Here is a 22,709-nt window from a genome sequence, read left to right as displayed (position 1 = left end):
TTCATTAATACAACTCAATTTAAAGCTTAAATTAATATTTGTAACATAATGCCATGTTTTCTTCATATTACTATATGTACTAAAACTGAGATGTGTTACTTTTAAGTATTTATATATTATTTTGTTATTCATCAATAGTTAAAATTTTGAGGCATGCCTGAGAAAGGGTTAATGGGGTGATCCTGAAAAACCCATTACATGTTATGGATTTATTTATACTGATTTGCAGATCATGTGAAATGCTGTTCTAACAAGTCTCCAAGGGCCCACAAAACGGGATCATTGAAACCCTGGTGTAACAAACTGCAGAGTAGTCTATGTAGCAGATCGGTTTAATTAAAATTAACATTTCAAATAGTTTGCAGTAAGATTGGTAAGCAGAAATTCTTGTCTATTATAAACACCTGATTATTACATGTAAGATTTTAAAATAATTAATAAAGCAAAAGATAAGTAAAATTTATACTGGATTGAATTTGAATAATTTAATTGCTATAATTACTAAAGAAATTTATAATCTATTGGCAATATTAACGAACATTAAAGTAAAAACGTAGTAGTTTAGGTTGGAGCTAAAAAGCTCACAACTTCCCGTGTGTTGACTTGACAGCTAGAGCCTATTGGCCTGCTCCTTCTGGCTTTAACACGTATAAAGAAAAGATGTGTGTTAGTAGTCCTCGTGTGGGAGAGCAAAATGTTTTATAAAATTGGATTATTAAGTAAATTTATGAAGTTTTCAATTTAAAAATTACGTATGTGTAGTGATGATTAACATTAAAATAAATAAATAAAATTTTATTTTAATTACTGTGTTGTGAAAAAAACAAGCGTTACACAGACCATTAAAAATCACATGTTTAAGTGAATCAAATTTACGTTCAAATACGTAAAATAATTTTATATAAGTCAAGTCCAAGGGAATTTATTAACCTATAAATCATCAAAGTAGTGAGTATGTTATTTTTTTTCTGACCTTTATTAAACTCATTTTACAACCACGTGGGGATCTACTCATAACACATTAAGAGTTTACACATAATATGAACAACTTCATGCTGTTAATCTAAACTCTTAACATAATTAAAAAACATTGGATTTTCGACATATACAGCACGCTAAATGTTCTTTGCTTTCTTTTAATTTTTTTTTATTCGTAAGATTTTAAGTGAAAACTTTAAAATGCAACTTTAATGCTTTGGTAATATACTCTATTTTATTAATTGTTTTATAACTGTCTGAAATACAAGAATACAAAGACACATTTGCCTATTTGCAAGAAAGAGTATTTCATGACTTCTTTGCAGAGTATGAGAAACCCTGTTAAATACAAATTTTCTCTTGTAAATAAAAAACGTTGAACCATGTGTGTGTTTCAGGTAGTGGACTGAAAAGAGCCAGGTCAGAAACTTCACCCTTGCTGGCCGACGTGTCTCGCAGTGTTGAGTCTGGCTATCACAGTTTTACTGATCTTATCAATCATGCAGTACGTGGAACAGTTTCATGAATATTCTCTTTCCCTTGTATTTATCACCTTACAGTTTATCTAAATAGATTGCATGAAGAGTTTTCTATAGCTGTAAGATAACTTAAATATTTCATAGTTTAAGCAGCATGTTTATACAGTCAGGATCTGTGGTGGATGGTGAGCAAGGACCCTCGGACGCAGAGGTACCTGACATGGAACTGAGTCAACAAGATGAACCTGGCCCCACTGTCGCCTAAGTCATTAGAAAGTAAAAAATAGAAGGTAATGAAATAGATTTTCAAAAATACTTTATAATTTAAGATTCCGTTTTTAAATTATAACAAATTATAATTTACAAAATTAATTCATTTTTTAATTTGCTTCCATTTCTTTTTACCGTCTATAAATGATATCAGTTTCCCTTTCATTGGCAGACATTTTTTGGAGCTCTAGTCAAAAGTAATGGGAATTTTTAGAAGTACATATTATCTAAAACTAGCAATTTGCTTATAGTGGTTAAAATGCTTGTTATTTATTGGCCACTTCCATAGGTTTTTATTTTGTGCAAAAATGTGTACATTTGCATGCATTCAAATAATTCTTTTCTGTAAAATAAAATAATAAAAATAATAACTTACCTACAATAGACAAACATCTTTATTTGTAATTTCATTAATAAATACAATAATACCTTGATTATTTATAAGAAAATTTCAGAGTTAACACTCAAAACAAATCTTTTACTCAATAAAAACAAGCACTCTAAATGAATACTTTATTTTCAACATAACTACCAATTTTTATCAACTTATCATCAACAAAAACAAAAAAATAAGTTAGAGAAAAAATTAAATAATCAGGTTTTTTTAATCAACTTTTGACACTGCTACTGATTGATCAGCTGTGTTTGTGCACTAAATAACATTTTTTAAAGAAAGAATGTTTATTTTAATACCAACCAACTGGTGTAAACATATAACATTTTATATTTTTATGATACTTTTTGAAAATATCCAGGATACCAGACATTGGAATTTATGCTTGCACTTAAAATGTTTGGTTACTCGAATGTTCGCACTCAAAAAGTTAATGTTCATCATATCTCTTTTCTTGTGTCAACAAGGCCTCTTTAAGTGCTATAGGTGTATATCAGGTGATTCTGACATCTCTGTCTATTGGTTTTGTACCAACTAGCACTTTCTTATTGGGTGGGTCAGGGCGGGGGTGAGGAAGGGTAAGAAACAGTACCACCACTCCCGCTATGTGCTGTGCACTGCTGCCCTCCATGTTGTGAGTCATTCATTCTGTTATTGTGTTGTTAACAAGCGTGTCATTGACCCTTGAATTTATTATCTGCTGTTTTCAAAGTGTAGGGGTTTCCGTGTGTTATCATTTTCATTATAAGAATATATTATATCATTGATCAGTTAGTGTTAGTATACCTTCCACCTGTACACTCCCCCCAAACATCTTGCAAATATAGAATTTTATAACTTAAGCACAATTTGTATAGTTATATAATGCCTTTTCATAAGTTAAAAATATTATATGAGGATAAGCGGAATTAAAATATCTCAGCCAGGGCAGAGTACAGGTCTGAAATAAGCCAGCACTTAAGGGGTTAAAACTATTATATGCATCTAGGCCTATATTTATAAATAAACATTTCCACTTAATTTTTATGAACCATCCATTCCTGATAAGGTTAGAGGGATAAACTACCGTTTATGGAACAGACCCTGTATTTTAGAAAAGTAGATACCAAATAGATCGGTCGTGTTAGTATTGGTAGAAACATCAAGAAAGTTACTAAATCACCTGAGATTTGTAGAAGATACTTTATACAGAAAAAATATATAATGGCACATACTAAAAATGTTTAGTATTATTACAACATATACAAAATATTAAATGTAAATCAGAGTTTTGAAAATATATTCCTTATCTTTTGTTTCAGAGAAGCCTGTAAGATTGAGAGAATTCCACATATTATATATTCCCATGTATGTCTTTCAGTTGCAAAAAAATAAGACAATAACACAAATTTAAAGAATGTTTTGAGTCTTTGTTTAGTTGTGTTTAGTTTTGAAATTGCATAGCTTACTTTTTGACTTTATCATTGTTATTTTTGTTTATTGTAAACAAAGCCAATTTGATTGTGATTTTAGATATTTTAACATTAGTATTAGGCTTTAGAGTAACTCCAATGCATTTCATCCTCAAACTATGTTTAAAATAATTTTTATATGGTAGTTGTTCAAATTTTATCTGTTTTTTTACTTAGCACTTAGTATTAATGGTTAGGGTTTACAAGCTATTCTTTCTTTAGGAGAAATGTATCTGTATGTGGTGTATTAATGTACAATACTTAAATATTCTGTTTCCTTATGATATTAACATCTTCATTAATTTTTCTCTATAGTAAACAGTTTATTGGGATTTGATCTATCTTTTAATATTAGTATATGGCTCTAGGATTATTTATTTCTATGCATTTTATCCTTTATAGTAAGATAAATTTTTTATGTCTGTTTAAAATAATGTTACTGAGTTAAACCAGTATTGTGCCATTGCTTAGTATTAACGGATAGATTTTGCAAATTATTCTTTTGTTAACGAGAAACATGTCTAAACATTTTCCTAAAATTGTTGTTACTTTGTTTGAAATGTACACACTCAAACTTAAATAATTTAGTATAAAAAAATATTATTATTATTGTAGAATTTGAAATAACTTAAGATAATTTATATTTGATATACTCATTTAACATATAATTGGGAAAATGGAAATTAAAAGCTTTAGAAATGTGGAAATGGAATAAAAAATACACCAGAGGTTGTGCAATGATGCTACTAGCTGCTGAAGAATTGAGAATCTACGTAAATACTCCAGAGCCATAAAAATAGACAAATTTTATTTCATAGTTTTAACTCCAGCAGCTGCTCATTTCACAAATATTGGAAATGAAAATCCATTAATTAGAAATCCTCAAAGATACAGTTACACAGAACTAAAACAGTTTAAATAATAATAATAAAAAACAGTGAGTACTCTCATTAAAATTATACAGCAAAAGAAAAACATATTTATAGAACTTTGTAGAGTCTGAAATCTACTAATACTGATAATTGAATTTGCTGCCCTCTGCCTCTGACCCTAACTTTTCCCTTGGACCAAGGGTAATTGCACAGAAAGACACTACACAATTTTAAGAAGGACCTATAGGGTCTGCAATAAATCATAGAATTATTGATGCTATAAAGAAAAACAATGTTTGTAATTTAAACTGATTAATAAATAATTATTTGTATTAGAAATACCAGATTTAATCATTGTAACAGGTATGCACAGGTATTATTAATCGAGTGATTGACCAAACTCTCAGCATTTTATATACAAACCATGTTATTTAGAACATGGTCGATCAGTACCATAAGTTAACGTTGCTGTTGAATTTGAGATTCTTTTGTCACTTTTGTTATGGCAAGAATAAAATAAATTTTTACAAGTGACGGGTAGCAAGATTCGACTACCTTTCATATGCATGTGATATTTAAATTATTTTTATTTTAGATAACACACAGTAAACTACCATAATTATAAAGGGTGTGCTGCCAATTTGATGTCTGGGCACTCATTTGTTTACTCGGTATCCATCCCCTCTAGTGTGTGAGGTTTGTATATTTCTTTCTCCTTATTTTACAATGTGAATTTGAAGTTAGTGTCTCCCTTAAAAATACCAGGTGAAGGTGAGTTAAAAAATTTGATAATGTATGTCCAAATATGGTAAATACTTTTGGATACTTACAAGTGGGAGGTATTTCTACATTTGTTTACAGTCTGGACCTAGTACCAAGCGATTTACCAGTTTTCAGCAATGAAAAAGTGTTTTTTACAAATTTGGAGAATATAAAAAATTTACAAGACAGATTACATACATTATAGGTTAGTTGTTAGGAGACAAGTAATTTGAACAATATTTATGAAAGATTGAGTGAAATATGAGGAAAAATAAAAATTGTGAATTAATAAAGAAATCATAAACATAATCATTAACTAACATTTTTTATTCGTTCAAAAGGTTTTAAAAAATTTTTAAACATCATAATCATTCATTATAAACAATAAAGTAAACAAACTTAATATCATGTTATGTGAGATATTGACTAACAGTGAAAAAAATAACGAGGACTGCCGGGTATCAGTCATTACAAATAAGCACTGCAAACTGCATAGTTTCTTTTTTCTCACATTGCTGATCTTAGTCATTATACAATAATTCACTATGAACAAGACGCTAAACTATGACATACACAAACTCAAAATAATGCTGGGCAGCTGGCTATCAGATGTCAATCACAACAGGAAGCAAGGATTAGGGGATGTAGTGAAAGCAAGCAGTTGTCAGTTGCATTAATCTCTTCTTTTTTATTGTTGCAGATTGAATTACTGAATAGTTTCTGAATACGGAACAAATGTAAATTTTAACGTTTTATAACCTAAAAGCCAAACTACTCATATATTATTAGTTGGTGTTTTAGCTTGAAAGACAAAATAACGATCTATGCTAATTTACCCTTTGCAAACTCATACATTGTGATGAAAGGTTTTTAAGGTTTTTAAACTATGTTCTCTGACACACGTAGTAGTAGATTTTGAAAATATTTTGCAAGTATAAAATAATTTTATACTAATTAAAAAATAGTTACTTTTCAATATTTAAATTTATTTTGTTGTTTGGAATTCAAATAATTAATTATTAACACAACAGTATTGATAATGTTATACATTTGTTAAAAATGTTGTCTCAGTCCTTATTTAAAACAATGTTTCTGCAAAATGTAGGTTTGAATCTTTGTCATTTATCTATTTTATTTTGATTGTTATGTCGTTCACTGTAGTTTCTATCCACAATTTAACTTTTGCCTTTTTTCGTTTTATTTATATGACATTCTTTTTCTACTATTTTATGTGAGTTTATTTGTCTGAAATTATTTATTAATTGCATCTGAGCAGTTTTGTTAATTTTGTGTTATTATAACATTTATTAGTATTTACTTCCTAGAACCATATAAATATGTTACTAGATAAAACCGTCACATGATTGTCTAATTAAGTATAATTAACATTTTAAAGTCACATAGATCTAAAGGTTTTTATTTACTCTTTAAAATTGAGGTTAAAATAAGTATATTCTTTATATATTTTTTTATTGTCTATTTTTAGAAAATGTTCCCACAGAAACTTAGTTACTGCCATCACGGTTTTCAGTAGTCTAGAAGTTGAATTGTACACCTATCCTAGCTTAAAATTTGATACTAATTTTATTCAAATTATGTGTAAACTTCTTTTACTATCTATTAATTGACCAAGTCTAAAATAAGGAGGTTTTTGGTTGGTTTATGTACAAAGATTGCAGTTTTGGGAAACTTTTTCACTCCAGGAAATTTTTTATGATTGTTTTTAAAGAGATAACATACTTTTTATTAACTTAAATAGTTTCCAAGAAAATGTAATTTTAATTCATTAAAAGTATGTAGGCTAAATAGTATTTGACTTGAGGGCATTGTTTCTATTAGTTCAAAATAAAAAGTGGGTGTTTAACAAGTTGCTTGTCAGCTGATAAGATCTCCCCTCCTCTTTATAGATCAGCTGTACATTTATTTTGCCCTTTTTGTTGGCAATAAGTACTGGGATGAGGTACATATAATTATTTAAATATGTCATTTTACAGAACCATGACAACAACCAGATGATCCCTTAAGATATATTTTCTGAAACCCCAGTGTTCATTTAAAATAAATTCATGTAGTTTATGAATTGGAATTCTAGGCTCAAATATTATGGAAGTTTATTTTTTTCACTATTCAATTTGTCTTAATGTAATGATAAAATAAAATATATCTTTGTAACTAAATTTCAAATATAAAGTAAAGAACCTAAGATCAGTAGTCTTATGGTACATTGTCAAATAAACCTGAGTAAACAAGTATAAGTATGATAACCCTAATATTGTACCTGAAAATTGGTGGTAGCATAGGAATCAGTTTTATACTGCTTGACTAAAATGTAAGGTGATTAATTTTTTCTTGTACAATGAATTTAAGTGGACTAGATTCTTGTTCTCACTTTTTAAGACCGTCTTTTACTTGGTATGTGACTTAACCAACTCAGGTCAAATTCAGCACATTAGGGAAACAGGGAAGTGTTCAGGTTTAAGTTTTTGCTTAGGAAGTTCCCCTACATGACTGGGAGGAGGAATAAATGGAATACGTTCCATGACAGGAGGAGGAGGAGGTGTTGGTGGTGGTAGAGGGGAGCAGGATCTCTGAGGGGTTATACTGACGTCCTTTCATTGTTGCATTCTACCACCTTAACTCCAGGAGTTCTCTTGCCTCTCCTCCAACCTTTTTCACCACACTTTCCTCCATCTTTTCCACCTCCTTTACCACCTTTACCTCCTTTTCCACCCTTACCTCCTGTTTCACCATCCCTTTAAATGAAAGACAGCTTTCCAAGAGTGTCGTTTTTCTTTTTGTCTGCTACAAAATTTCCCTCAAAGTCCAATTTTGCAGGGCTTTCTTCTTTTTTAATTTCTGGCCCACTGTCAGGCGTCATACTCCTAGGGGCTCTCTTGCCTGCTGGTGGGGCTGGAAGAACTCTGGACACAGGTTTAATTGGAGAACAAGAAACAGATTTGTTCAGGATTTCATCTTCAGTTTATATGATGTAACAGTGGGTTTGCTTATTCTCTTTGGTCTCTTCTCTTCTCTCAAAAAGTCTCACTTCTTCCTTTCTGTAGAACTTTCTTTCAGAGGTCTTTTCTTAACAGGTGATGCAAACTCCACGCTTCATTATCGCTCTCACTGGAACTGGGTGCTCGCTTTAAAGCTTTCTTCTTTTCTACAACTTGTTCCTGTAACTCAGAATAAACTAGAGGAGGCTTTGGTATTTGCTTTCGTCTTATACGTTTCTTTGGTACTTTCTCAACTGTTTTTTATTTAGGGTTCTACAAGGTTGTAACAGTGCAGACAATACAATATATTACACGGTTCACATTTTGTTGACAACTTCTTGGTAAAGTTTTGGCCATGTCTACAGCTTTCTGACAGTGTTATGTACAACTTATGACACTGCCGTTAAGCGAGTGCCTCAATTATCACATGCTTCAGAATCCTTTACACTGGAGATTTGTACATTTTCTCTTCATTATCTAAATAGTAAGTTCTCCAATCTATGTTAACTATATCTTATTAGTCATCAGATGTGCACAATGCCTGTATTTATTACAAGAGTATTCAAGACCAACTCAAACACATCCTCATGTGTCACCTTGAAATAATTCTGTGTGCATTGGAGAAAGAATTCAGTGTCTCAAAATGTTAGTGCATTTTAGTCTAGAACATCAACATTCTCTCATATCATTTGCGAACATAAGTCACACAACAGTCACTTTGTTTTAATATGAGAGCTATTCAGAAAGTTAGGAACATTTTGGAATTATAAATAAACCAGGTACAAGAAAAGCACATTCCATTATATACATGTGAAAGAGGGACTAAAATACTACTTTTCTATATAACCACACTACAAATTCAGACACTTATCATAGCGGTGGACAAGCTTTAAAATTTCTGTGTCATAGAATTCTGCCACCTGTGATCTCAGCCACTCGGTGATGCATAACTAGAGCTCCTTATTGTTATCAAAACGCTGTGTTGCTTGCCAGGTATTAATTTTCGGAAACAAGTGAAAATCACTTGGAGCAAGATCAAAACTGTAGGAAAGATGAGAAAAAACTTAACAGTTAAACGAGTTCAAGAGTTTTTGCGTACAATTTCCTGTGTCAGGTTGGGCAAAATTTTTGTGAAATAAATGCCTAGCTTCTGTGAACCAATTTCAAGCCATAAAGTCTGTGAAACTTATGGGAAACAGAGAAAGCTCAGTTATTGTGAAACAGCAGTTTTCATGATTCTTTTCATCAACTTTGGCAACCAGATCATTAGTCACAGTGCTCAAACGTTTACTCATCTCTTGATCATGAGCGTTTTTTCTGCTATTTTAAAACTGAATGCACCACTTCCTGACAGAACTTATATTGTTCCCGTACACTTCACATAGTTCCCGATGAATTTATGTTGGTTTGCTAACAAAAATGTATTAACAGACAGCACTTCACAACTAGTGGGATTTTCTATTACAGCTCACATTTCAAATATGAATAAAAAAAAGAAATGGGCAGTACAGAGATGTTCATGTTGTCTTTGCTGGTGGCTGACACGAGGTGCTGAGCACGAGCACACCAATACATATGCAATTGGCATGTGCCTGGTGGCGTCAGGTGGAAGCGTTCCTTAATTTCTGAATAGCTTTTGTATTATTCTGTCTTTTTTGAGTATGTATTGAGAAAAGCAGATATTCCACTTTCATCCATGCACACATCCTCCAGTGACTTCAAAACAGATTAAAAGCTTCTTTTATAGTTTATCACACATAGCTAGAATGTTATATAGTTTTTTAGCCTTACTGCTTAAGGGCCTTACCTATATACTTGAGAGGTTTATAATAAAAGGTTCAGAAAATGTTATATGCCTTACATAACAATTTTAGTTCTTCTAAAATTCATAAATAATAGAGTTGTGAATTAAAAAAAAGTTTAAACAGTTGCCATTATGGAAAGAAATGGTGTACCAAACTGGTCAACAAACTTAATCGTTTTATATATATATATATATTATATTCAGTTCAGTGAGGCTATGTAGAAAGTTTTCTTAAGTGCTACCATGGGGAAAATGAAATAGGCTGATTTTGAATACAAAATTTACTTAATAAGAAAAATAGTAATAAATTAGGAAATTAATGGGAATCAAATGTTTGATCAACATTTTTTTCTCACAACATATATGTAACTCCGACCATGAACTGCCAAGCAAAAAAAGGACAGTACGTAAAGTTTACCCTTATACCCTTTTTCAAACACTGTATTTTCTACAATGTAGATTGTCTAGGAAAACGAATTTGAATGGTCCAATCAATCCAATTTTGGATTTGAATGGAATAATTTGTGTCTGGACCCCATCAAGTCAATATACAGGTTTTTATGATTATATCTGCTTGTACAAGTTTTTAATTTTATTTAACCACTGACAACCAACAAAAATAACAAACATTTACCTAATTTGACTAACAGATGTTATCAACAAATTCCTTCATGAGAACGGTACAACTTTCTTGACTAACATGTGAAAGAGGCTTTACTTATGCTCAGCCAATCACAAATTAGTTTGTTTTTACTTATTATATTTAGATAAAAATGTAGTATTTTAGTTATGTAAGGAAATGTTTATTAATAGTGAAAAGAATAGAAATATTAAAAAGTAGCGTCAAATTGTTCAAGGAAGGGTTAAATAAACAATATAACTTAAAGAAAATAATTTTTACTCTCAATTTAGAGATTCTTCATCAGATTACTTTTCAAGTAAAATTATTACAATTGTTAGTAATACAATTATAAACACTCTTACCAGTAGATCTAAAAAGTACCTGTTTAAGTATCTATATGTTTATTGTGAATAACAAAGATAATGTAAAAAAATTAATAAGACATAATGGTGACAACTGAAATAAAAATGTAATTATTATGTTATTAATTTTAAATGTAGATTATATAATACATGTGAAATCTGTGTAATGCCATGAATGAAAAATGTTCAATACAGTGTAACTTTGTTAAGTTGGACTAACCAAGTCCGCAGCCGATCCAACAACGAAAATCCAGGTTAACTGGAGAATGTTGAAAAAATATAGAACAACACGTAAAAACAATACAATATTTGTTTATTGCGGAAAAAACTTAAAATACACATCACAATAAAGTGTAATACAGTAGATAATAGTTTTTTTTAATTATCATGTCAGATTTGAAGGCCGATTGCATGCCATGTGTTCATGCATCCTTTTCAAAATGAGAAGCTCGACCTGTGTTGTCTCTTCTTGTTTGCTCAAAATAAACCATTAAATCGCCCACATGAGATGCTGTTTCTGCATGAATTATAACTGTGGTATTTTCATTGTTTTCTTCTTAAGTATCCTCCCTGTTATAGGCATCTTTTTCACAACAAGTCGCAATACATGTAATTGTTGAGTTCTATGAACAGTCTACCCCCCACGATCAGCAGTCTGCACGGATGACTAAAAGCAAATTAAAAATTTTCCCGAACTGATCCGGGTTACCCGGATATCCGATATAAGGCGGTCCGACTTAACAAGGTTGCACTGTACAGTTGCCATAATTTTATTTTACTTCTTGTCGTAATAAAAATAAAATACAAAAAGACTTTAACATTTCCACATTCTCAATTTTTATTTATGTTGGTAACAAATATATAAAAAAAATTATTAGATTTTAATTGATATTAAATAGTTGACCACACAAAAACGTGTATCCTCCATCCAAATCCCAAATAAAGAAAATAGGAGGACTACTATAATTATTTTATTGACTGTTTACATTACACTTCTTAAATTACAGTATTTTAATAATCACAGACTGATTTAAGTTAACGATAGTAGTATTAAAGGAGTAGTTTTCAGGTTTTAATAAAAGCTAATGAATGTTGGCACAATGGTGGTGATTAGTCAATGTTGGAATGTTAAGTCTGGTTGTGTAATGTATACTATATGTATATAAAGGGCTGTCACAGTTAAGGTTATACACAAAATAAGACAACTTTATGTATCTTGGATATTTAACTCTAAAAACAGACTAGAGATATATAAAATTAAACTAAGCATTTTGTTAGTATTAAGACAAATGCAATGTGATTTTGTTTATTATATGTTGTAAGGAACTTAAAAAGTTATATTTAATATATATTTGTAGTAAAGATACAATTTTATAAAAGAATAAAACTTTAAAATAAAATGTTTCTGGTTATTATTTACAACAAATGTTTTGATTGACTCAATGCTAAATATAGCTTGATGCTTACATCTTATCAACTGATAATTATAAGGAGTAAAAACTAATTAGCACTTGGTTTGACATTATCTGTGCCTTAAATGACTAACAAATATAAACTTGAGGCATCAAACTGACAATTACTTGCAATTATACAAGAACTACTGCTTGGCAAAATGCAAATTTTAATTAGATGGCCAGTATACTACTCCCAAAACCTCCTGAAATCATCTCCATATGTATATCCCATATACAGTACATATGGAGATGATTTACTATATTTCTATTTAATTTTAGAAGTTATTTGCATTTGAGTTGTCTATTAAATTTTGGCTAAAATTAGATCACACATAAATAAAAAGAATTGTACTAACTCAGTTAGTAATTATGCAACTGCTATTACCTTTACTACTAAGCTCTCAAAGTAAAGTAAAGTAGTGTCTCGACCTATTTTCTCCAACATATTCAAGAATTTGAGCAAGAATCACTTAGCTTCCTATAAATGAAAATTTCTGTGAAAATAATGGATGATATATTTTTTGTATCACAGATTAAACATCAAACATTTAGATTGTCAAAAGTTTTTACTAACAAAAAGTGAGTTGGAAAATTAAATTAACAGATCTAACTAAATCACCTTATTTTGTAATCAGATCACTTTAGCTACCGGTATATTAAACAAATATGTTTAAGGAAGAAATATAACAAAATTATGGACAGGATAAAAAACTACCAAAATAATCCTTTTTGAAACGAAAAAGTAATTAGCAAAAATTCCTGGCCACCTCTCTCTACCCTCACTCCCAATCTAGCTTATTTTCTTTAATTACATAATGAGCATACTGCAATGGTGAAACCAACATGGTTATAATAAATTTATGAAATATGACGGTAGTCCAAAAATTAAACTCTTATATTTATTTATATAGTTATTTAAATACTCAACAATGTTTATTTTCAGTAATTGATAAATAATGTTAAATAATCTAGAAGTGTCTTGAACACTTCCCTATGTTTCTACATTGTGCCATATTAGTTGTGCCATGATTGTTATTGCTGTAGCAGTAATTGTACACCCATGTCACACCAACTGGCCAATGATACGAGGTTGGCTATTTATATTTTGACCTTGGCAACTCTGACCGTTTCCAGTCATCAGTTGACATCTTTGGTGTAAATTTTACATTGTTGAACATAACCTTAACCCCACAATATTTTGTAATTTTGCAATTAGTATTGTTTACAGTTATTACAGTTTTGCAGTTAATTGAAAAGTCTAGTCCCTAGTAAAAAAAAAATGGAATTGACCCTTGAACACTTTCATATAATTATTTTTCAACATGGATTATCATGACAAGAGTGTATCAATGAACTTAATACATTAGCGATGAAGCCCCATCCTACAGCATTGTAAAAAACTGCTATAAAAAGTTCAGACGTGGCCGATGTTCACTCCAGGATGAAATCCGTAAAGGCCGTCCAAATTCTGTTGTGGCTGAAAATATCGATGCTATGCTTGAACTGATTAAACAATATCATCATGTGAGACTGAGGCAACTGTGGGCATTAGTGTGACTAGCATCAAAAAGATGCTACATGATCATTTGGTAGTTAAAAAAGTTGTTCCCGTTGGAACTCCCAGGACCTGACCAATGCTCAAAAGAAGGGTTGCATCGACTAGTGCATTGAAATGTAGAAAAAATGCAAAAAGTGCATCAAAGACTGTGTATAACATCTGCTTAGGTGCCCCCGAAACAAATAGCAATCAACTGTCTGAGTCTTTAAAGATGAGTCAAATCCAACAAAAGTTTTACACAGATGAAGCACTTAATTAAATCGTTGCCTTTTGCTTTGGCATTACCCGTAATGTGGTAATAGTGTTAGAGCAACGTTAAGACAGTCAATCTGAATGGTACACAACCATTTGTTTGACAGAAGTCATTGGAGAAATGTGGAAAACATGGAGCGAATCATTCATCATGGCAATGCAAGCTAACACCACCGCTCAAACAATTGAATTTAACCATTAGAAGGTCAAGTTGATTAGCGATCCACCTTACAGCCCTGCACATCAAAAACAAACTGCGTGGTCAATGATTTTCAACATCAGAAAAAGCAATTTTTGTGTTAAAATTGTATATTTTGGAACTATCTTAGTCTGGGTGGCAAAATTGCTTCAAAAATTGGTTTAAACGCATGGAAAAAAATATTAATCTTAATGGAGAATAGTTTGAAAAACAATTAAACTAGATTCATTCATAAATACTTGTTTTTTTCATTGTTAGGCCAGAAATATAAAATAGCAACCCTCGTTTGTCTTGTTTGAGACCAATACAAATTCACTGTATTTAGGTGTGTCCCTCAAGTACAAAGTAGAGAAATTTTGGGTGATCATCATCCTGCTTACCAGTTATACTAGTAATAATCTCATTATATCATCTTCATTATTCTCAATTCCTCTTACATTATGGATTTTTATTAGTGATTGAGCAGTTGAAGGGATGGGTCAGTCAGCTTCATCTCTTTCCAGCAACTCTGAAAAAATGTATAGACAAAGGATGAATGCTTAAAACTTCCTTTAATAATAATACTGTGTGAGACAAACACAACCCGTAATGTGGAATGGAGATAGACACAAAAGTACACATTCCTTTGTTAACAGCCAATTCTCAGCCTACTGTTAACTTACAATTGAGAAAATAACATTTTACAGAATGAATATGATATCCATATTCATCATACAAGTAGGAAAAACAAAGCTTATTTTTCAAAATTTTAATATTTGTGTAATATTTGTAATACATTGTAATAAATACACATTAATGATATAATGGTCATAATTTATCAAAGGATTGCTTAACATTTTTGTTCAAAATTTTGCATTTGACTTTAAATTTCAAATAAGAAAATATTTTTTGCAATGATGGGTATCTTGCTTTGTTTAATGTCTGTTTTTGAAATATATTTATAACTAGAACATAAGTTATAGCACTGTAGTTTTCTACAATTATTTAGTCTTATTAGTATCTAACTTAATGATAAGATTTCAAAATAGTATGTTGTTTTTAAACATGTGTCAAATTTCACAAAAAAGACTATTAGCAGTTAAAAATTTTTAAAGGGGTATAATATGTTGTATTTTTTTTATTGAAAAAACATTTGCTTTTATGCATATGATTATAATGTTCATACCACTCATTATATCACGATAATGGTTGTGAACACTGCTGGGTACTGAACTATCTAGCTCATGAAAGCCTTTGGTCTCTGGATGTACAGTAGTGAATAATAAGCATCACCTCTCGGAATAACCTAACCTAATCTTTATATCTAAGAAAACTGGCCAAGACTATCTGTAACTGGTTTGAACAGACCTCTTTAAGCCTTCATCCTCTAATTTGCAGTCCGTGGCAAATGATGGTCTCTAAAAACTCATAGTTTCTGGAAAATTCTATGCTCTTCGAGGTTCTGACCTCTATGCCTCATGGAACTCTTTGCCTTATGGAATCTTCAGCTTCTACCTCTTTCTAAGAGCTCTCATCCACTGAAATTTCCATCCACTGAATGCTCCTGAAATCCAGAAGATTCCAGCTTGTAGAAGTTGCTCAACTCTGACTGAATCCGTCCTCTATGAGCTACCAACTTCTAGAGGCCATTTGCGCTTTTTGGACCTAATTGTCTTCAATAGTTGTCATGTATCTCTGTAAAGTGAACCTTTACAGGCTTCTGGGATATCTCGGCTAAAGTGAACTCCTGGTCACTGTGAGATTCCAGCTTCTAGAATCTCTAAGAGTCCTGGCGTCAAATACAGTCCCCAGAGAACCATGGCCTAAGAATGCTCACAGCCTCTTGATGCTTTTTCTCTTTAGAAGAGACTTTCAGTCTATGAGAGCTTCTGATACTTGCCCTTTGGGATTTTGAGGTTCTAGAGGCATTTGACTTATCAGGACTTTCAGCCTCTTGGAGCTCATCCACTGATGTTTACATAATTTTTAATTTATAGCAGAAATATTGATACCTAGTACCTAGTGGTAAGTATATGATAATATGAAATATGCTTGGAAATTTAATGATTGGGGGGGGGGGAGAGGAGGCTGTTATAAGATTGCCATTAAATTATTTTAGTTTCTACATACTAATGTCCATCAACACACTTAAAGATGAATGAAATTAAGTTTTAAACATACCACAAACATTTTTGTAATATTGGATACAGGAAAATTATATAAATAATTACCTTCAATTTTTCAATGTAAATGGCAAGCGTTGGCGTGTCCCTTCTTCTTGGATCTCAGTCGATAGCTGACAAAAGAGCAATTTTATATACTTTGTTGAAACATAATAAGAGTAATGAATGAAAAATAAAGTACTAATAAATACAAGATATTTGTAAAGTCACATGGCATGAAAGGATGGATATATAATAGAAAAACAGCACCTTTTAGAGTAAGAATCATGACATTTATTATAGTACTAAGAGATTTTATTGGATCTTTATTATTTTCATTTTGTGTTAATAATTGTACTAACTGTTAATTATAATTATAAATATATTATTATAATTATTATATTATTATAATTATAATAATTTTATTTGTCATGAAAATGTATTACATCATTGACAAAGTCATAGTATATTGCTTATTGTTAACCAAGTCAATACAATAGTCAATAAAGTCTTACAAGTAAATTAAATAAAATAAATAAAAAATCACAAAAATGACAGTACAAATTGTCAGTAACAGTAACAAACACATTAAAAAATCAATACTTTTGGTGTTGAAGAATTCATCTAGACTGTAAAACGGATTCTCCAACAACCAGGAATATAACTTATTCTTAAAGATATCAAAGGGATATGAGCAATATTTTTTCTCCAGAAAGTTATAAATTTTCAAAGATACTACAACATGACTGGTGAGGGTTTTGCTTAATCGAAAATGTCCAATTTCAGCATTGTTTCGATTACGCGTGTTGTGGTCATGAATTTTATGTTTAAAATTTAACAAATTTGGATTTTTATGGATGTAAACCACCGAGTCATATATATACAGATTTAGAACCGTCTGAAAACGAAAATTTATGAAATGGGGTTTGCAATGCTCTCTGGTATCACACTTTTTTAGAGCCCTAATTGCCTTTTTTTGTAATACTAGTATTTCGGAAATTCTGGTGCAATTACCATATAGGACTAATCCATATCTAAAAACAGATTGGAAAAAGGCAAAGTATGCGGCTCTTATAGAATTTAGTGGTACAATATCATTCAGTCTACTCAGAAGATAAATGACTCGTGAGAGTCTTTTATTTAGATAATCAATATGTGTTGCCCATGTCAAATTTCTATCAAGGTTGATACCCAAGAATTTAACTGAGTCTGAATAGCTTTCGTCCAATGACCCAGCAATATGCCTAAGAGTAAACAACATTTTTGTTGTTTTGTCTTTATTTAGCAAAAACCCATTAGCATGAAACCAGTTTGATGCATTTTTTAATGTATCATTTGCCAACAGCTCCAGATCATGTACACTTTGACTGACATTAAAAAGTGTAGTATCATCTGCATATAATATGGTTTTCGAGTTAAGAGATAATGGTAAATCATTTATATAGATTAAAAAGAGTGGGGGACCTAGGACGGAGCCCTGTGGAACTCCCCACTCCACGAGGGCTTCTTTAGACCACTTACCATTATTAAAGACCAGTTGCTTGCGATTGTTAATATATGATTCAAAAAAATTTAGATTAGGCCCAGAAAATCCGTAATGTTTTAGTTTAGATATAAGAATTTTACTATCAACACAATCAAAGGCCCTGCTCAAGTCACAAAAAGTAGCCCGAGCAAAGCCCTTGCTCTCGAAAGCTGAGTGAATTTGTCTAACTAATTGATCTAGAGCATTAAAAGTTGATTTATCCTTTCTAAACCCAAATTGTGAAGGTTCCAGAAGGTTATTACTTTCCCAGAAAGTAGTAATTTGCTTACAAACCAATGATTCAATTAGCTTACCCAATACAGGAATTACAGAAATTGGGCGGTAGCTTTGAGGTTGGTCCTTAGGACCCCTTTTAAAAATTGGACATACTCGTGAAATCTTGAGTTGCTCAGGGAAAATACCGTCATGAAGCAGATGCAATATTGTATTTAAAATTTGGAGCTAAATTTTAATCAATTGCAATTAATTATAAACATTATGTTTACGTTTGGTTATTTGAACACATGTAATATGTTACATGCAAATATAATGTATCTTGTCTGTAACTTTAAATTAAATTAATTATAAATAATTAAATGGTTCTTAATTTCCAAATAAAACAAATTTTGAACCATAATTAAGATTACAAATATTATTTTAAATATGGAAAATTTTTGTAAATAAACCTAACATTAATTCAACAAATATTCTCATAATTTTAGGCCTTCAGTTGAAGGTTCTTTTAAAGCCAAAATCATGGTTGTTTTCCAATAAAAGTGTAATAGTTGACGCCTGTCTCTGAAGCTGCATGTTGGCAGTTAAAAGAAAATTAAAACATGTCTGTGCCAAATGGCATCAAAAATCTTGTTAAACTGGTACTTACATTTCTTTTCTTCAAATCAATTTAAATATTTCATCCCCATGATTTCAGATCATACACATAACATATTTTACACTAATGTAATGTTATATTAAACAAGGGTTGCTCAGAAAAAAGAAAATAATAACATTAATATTATAATACTGGTTTTCTCAGTTTCCAGCTATTGCAACAGCCAGCTACCTTTCCTACCTCAGTCTATATTCAAATGAATACTGAATCTAGTGTGCCTAGTAATTAACTGTCAAACATGGAATATGCAATACAAGATTTCAAGAAGAATATTATTTGGTTTTACGTAGTTATAAAACAAGTTTTATAAAGATGTTTAATGAAGGGAACATGTAAAACTAGCAAATGACATTAAATAATTATATAAATAGGTACTAGAATCTGTTACGAAGATAGTAATGGTAAGATGGTCATTCATTTACAAGAAAACCTGAATGAATTGTTTATTTCAGATTTTCTGACCAAACTGTTTGTGAGAACTGGAACATTAAGTTTGACACAACTCTCTGAATAATAAATAATGGTGTTCTACCAAAAAATTAAGGAGTTTTACAACTTTTAGTGTACTATATTTGTAAATCCAAGAAATAGTAATTTTACATCAACAGTCACTTGCAGCAACGGATGAGAACAACAAAAGTAATTATAAACTTGTGTCTCATTATGAAATTTGTATAATCAATTTGTTTTTTATTAAAAAATACAGCATTTATAATAACAGTTCAATACAATTTTAAAATAAATATGATCATGTTTTATATTATTAAATTTAATAAAACATTTTGTTTCCATGTAATAAAACCACATGCTTTTATTTTCTGATCAACTATTTCTCTAGTACACTTACACACAAATAGTACAGGCAAAGATAGGCACACAGAAGATCTTACACCTACACAAAGCTTTTATGCAAAAGTGTAAGGGTTTCCACAAAGGTTTGTGAAGAAATAAAAAACTTCATGCAAATACAATTTTGTCAAAATTTGCAAATAAACTTTATCTTTACTGTATATTTATATAGTAGCTTTGGTGTGAAGTATTGATTCAATGTGAATATTGAGTTAAAAGCTCCATTCACCTTCTGCTTAGTGCAGTGTCTGTAATCAGATATACTGGTATAGATAGACTCTTGGAATCTGGAGTCCACATCTGTCTGAAGAAATTCATAAAATGTTAGTGACAAAGACGTTCAAAACAAACTATTTACATTGTTTCAACATCAGTGACACAGACTATAAAAGAGCACAGTCTGGTTACCCAGCAACTATCCAGTGTAGTCTACATGAAGTCTTCTCATTCTCATTAATTGTGCGCTTAATCGTTTTGAACGTCTTTGTCACCATTTTTTTATGGATCTCTTCAGGCAGACATGTACTTCAGATTCAGGAGTCAATCTCCATCGATGCTAGATTTCAGACACTGCACTAAATGAATGGTGAATGGAACTTATTTCAGTATTCTTATTTGTGAGGTAACATAGTTACGGTATTTACATTTTAATGGATGTCCCACAAGTTACTAACTTTTCAGTACTTTCATTCTGATTTCATTGAAATAACAAAAGAACTCACCCACTTTTTATAAAATCTCTTATACAGCTGTTTCAGACAACATTAAAAAAAAATTGATGAGTTACATTTACTAAAATAATTGTTTTAAAACTGATACCCAATACTGGAGGTGAAGAACAGAAGTTATTTATTGTGCCAACAATAAGGCACTTCTAACCATTATATCAGGCCCAGATTTTGTAATAAGTCTTGTGATAAAGCGTTGAGATGCTTCATACAAGAAGAAAGGTACTGATATTTATCTAATCTACATGTCATAATTATTTCACAAATGTAAAAAATAATAATCAAATGACTGGTTTTTAGGGCAATTTTTGAATTTATAGACACAAAAAATCCTGCTGATAGATATTTTATAGTATTTAAAATAATTTAATACATTATTATTTAAGATCCTGATTACTATAACCATTCAAAATTTACAGTTCTTGTGCATGTTTTATAGAAAATTGTTTCTGATGTTTTGAGCGTGGGCAGTTGAAAATGTCCTAAACACTCATTACTCAGTAATAACCTTTAGACAACTGATATCCAATCTGTTGGAATGTTTTACTATATCTATATAAGACAACATCCTATCTGTTAGGAAATTGATTTTTAATAAATTATAGTACCTATGAACTATTTATTAACCATTGTAGGTGCCTGAGTATAATAATACTTTCAAGTAATTTATACACGGTTATGTAAGAGACATAAATAATCTCTCTCGACATCAACTGATGCCAACAAATATTTTTTATTTTTCTGCATAGATAAATTATTTTTGTCGAAATTCGGATATTGGACTGAATTTTGGTATTGATATAGCCAAATAAAAGTAGACCAGATAACAAAACAACAGATGAATTAATTATAAATCTAAAACATTGCCCTCTTAGTCAATAAATTAGAAATATACATTTCTTATAAACTTTAGTTTTAGTTCCAACAGTAAACCAAAATTAAAAAGGTTTATATACATGTTGTACCTATATTAAATTAAAGAGAATATCATAAGGAATAAATCAACCACAACATTTGTAACGTACGTGATGGAACACACTAACAGCTTTATTTGGAGCAAGTCACTCAGTTATAACTGCTATCTTATTAACTAATTGATCAAGAGGATCTGTCACTTAAACTTTTCAGAATTATCTGATAGTACCATCACATCAACTGAGAGTGGCTTGCCATAATTAGTAATAGTTAAAAACAGAAAGTTTTTACCATATTTGGGCATAATAATAAGTATCAATTTGGTTTTCACATTAAATCCAAATTTGATTTTGAAGTCATTGAAATTTTCATCATGTATTTTTCAAATTGGACCAGCAATATACTGGGGCTTTTAGGAAAAGGTGTCCAAATAAGGTACCTTTAGTTTCATAAATTACATGTATTTAATTACTGTCATAACATAAATGACTATTTTTTACAGAAAATAAGCAAAAGCACAAGTCACTACTAGTTCTCTATAAATAAGTATGGTAACAAAGTTTCATTAATCACAATTAAAAAGGTTTTTACATCTATGAATATTAGCATATCCATGTCTAAATTAACATGTCTATCTTATGTTTACAACAATGATTTATGTTGTTTGGTTGCATTAATATTAAATTTTGTTTATAATTTAATATATACTTTTAGGCAAAATGTATTCTATACTTGTTTACTCTTTTAATGCAATAAATTGTTTAATCCATTAAGGTTATTTATCAGTATTTAATATAACATTGAAGAATTGATTATTTTATTCGTGGTATATATGTTCTTATAATGAATGAATTACATTGTCAATTAAGCAGAGCATTATTTTTTGATTGAACAGTTAGCATAATATATATTTAACACTATTAACATGAATCAAAATAGTACTTTCTACAGATTATATGAAATATCTTACAATTATATACAGCTTTTTATGTATTTTGTATAATTGATTATCACATATCAAAAGAGTAGTAAAAAGCCTACAAAAACAATTTTCACACACTTAGAGGTTATAAGAAAGGTAAAAAATGCTCCTCTGTCACTACTTCTACACACTTTTCTCAATATAGCAAACAACACTTTTAGTGGCTATAATTTCTATCTCAAAACTAGAAGATATGGAGGCACCTAGAGGAGGCTGAGTACCTT

The 22,709-nt window shown here is 30.5% G+C and overlaps 2 protein-coding genes across 3 annotated transcripts in view; one reads left to right on the top strand and one right to left on the bottom strand.

Annotated features, from left to right (window-relative positions):
- Positions 1-3,904, top strand: part of LOC124357417 (transmembrane protein 184C) — a 50,250-nt gene extending 46,346 nt beyond the window's left edge. For both annotated transcript variants that reach the window (XM_046809207.1, XM_046809208.1), the window contains exons 8-10: positions 1,377-1,483; positions 1,624-1,747; positions 3,423-3,904. In XM_046809207.1, the coding sequence (XP_046665163.1) occupies positions 1,377-1,483; positions 1,624-1,722 (206 nt within the window). In that variant the 3' untranslated portion in view covers positions 1,723-1,747; positions 3,423-3,904. The remainder of the gene's footprint in view (positions 1-1,376; positions 1,484-1,623; positions 1,748-3,422) is intronic.
- Positions 3,905-10,887: 6,983 nt separating this feature from the next.
- The window catches only part of LOC124357418 (putative neutral sphingomyelinase), a 59,624-nt gene continuing 47,802 nt past the window's right edge, over positions 10,888-22,709 (bottom strand). Inside the window, 2 exon segments of the mRNA XM_046809209.1 lie at positions 10,888-14,961; positions 16,664-16,728. Coding sequence (XP_046665165.1) covers positions 16,666-16,728 — 63 coding nt within the window. The 3' untranslated portion in view covers positions 10,888-14,961; positions 16,664-16,665.

Source organism: Homalodisca vitripennis, chromosome 3 (genome assembly GCF_021130785.1).
Source record: "Homalodisca vitripennis isolate AUS2020 chromosome 3, UT_GWSS_2.1, whole genome shotgun sequence".
In the NCBI taxonomy this organism is placed as follows: Eukaryota; Metazoa; Arthropoda; class Insecta; order Hemiptera; family Cicadellidae; genus Homalodisca; species Homalodisca vitripennis.
Note: the sequence above shows the minus strand (reverse complement) of the source record. Positions and strands in the feature narration are given on the sequence as shown.